Raw genomic sequence first — 505 nt, forward strand, 5'->3', positions numbered from 1 at the left:
CCTGGAGGTGCATTGATACACCTGTTAGCAGCTGTTGTTGTTTCCTGACCTCACACTTCTGGACGGTGGGCGATCGGGGACACTCCGTGTGGTTGTTCTTTTCCTCCGCCGTGTTGTCGCCGTCCTCCTGCCCCGTGTCCGCAGAGGCTCCCCACTGCTGGTTGCCATAGTTACCATCCGGCGACTGGGCGGCGGTGCCTTGCGATTGGCTGAGCTGTAGCCGGATCTGCCGGTTCTCTTCCTCCACCTCTCGGACCCGCGACTCCAGGACGGCTCGCTCCAGGACTCGGGCCGCCGGCGTGTCGGCCAGACAGGGAGCCAGGAGAAGGGAGCGGCCATCTGGAGGGGAGACAGGGGGAGGCGTGAATATTTACGGTTATATTACTTTGGCTACTCTCAGCTGACAGGAAGTGTGAACTGCGGCTGACGGTACAAACAGGCAGAGAATATGTGAGCGACGTGTTCTTGTGAGTCTCACACTTGAAAATTGGTTCATCACACTTCT

At 58.6% G+C, this 505-nt stretch overlaps 1 protein-coding gene across 1 annotated transcript in view; it reads right to left on the reverse strand.

Annotated features, from left to right (window-relative positions):
• The window catches only part of large2 (LARGE xylosyl- and glucuronyltransferase 2), a gene marked incomplete in the record, with an annotated part of 28,480 nt that overhangs the window by 14,298 nt on the left and 13,677 nt on the right, over window positions 1–505 (reverse strand). The window contains 1 exon segment of the mRNA XM_035651787.1: window positions 50–338. Coding sequence (XP_035507680.1) covers window positions 50–338 — 289 coding nt within the window.

The sequence above is a fragment of the Morone saxatilis genome, unplaced genomic scaffold, assembly GCF_004916995.1.
Source record: "Morone saxatilis isolate NCDOM2014 unplaced genomic scaffold, NCSU_SB_2.0 Contig11, whole genome shotgun sequence".
NCBI classification, from domain to species: Eukaryota; Metazoa; Chordata; class Actinopteri; family Moronidae; genus Morone; species Morone saxatilis.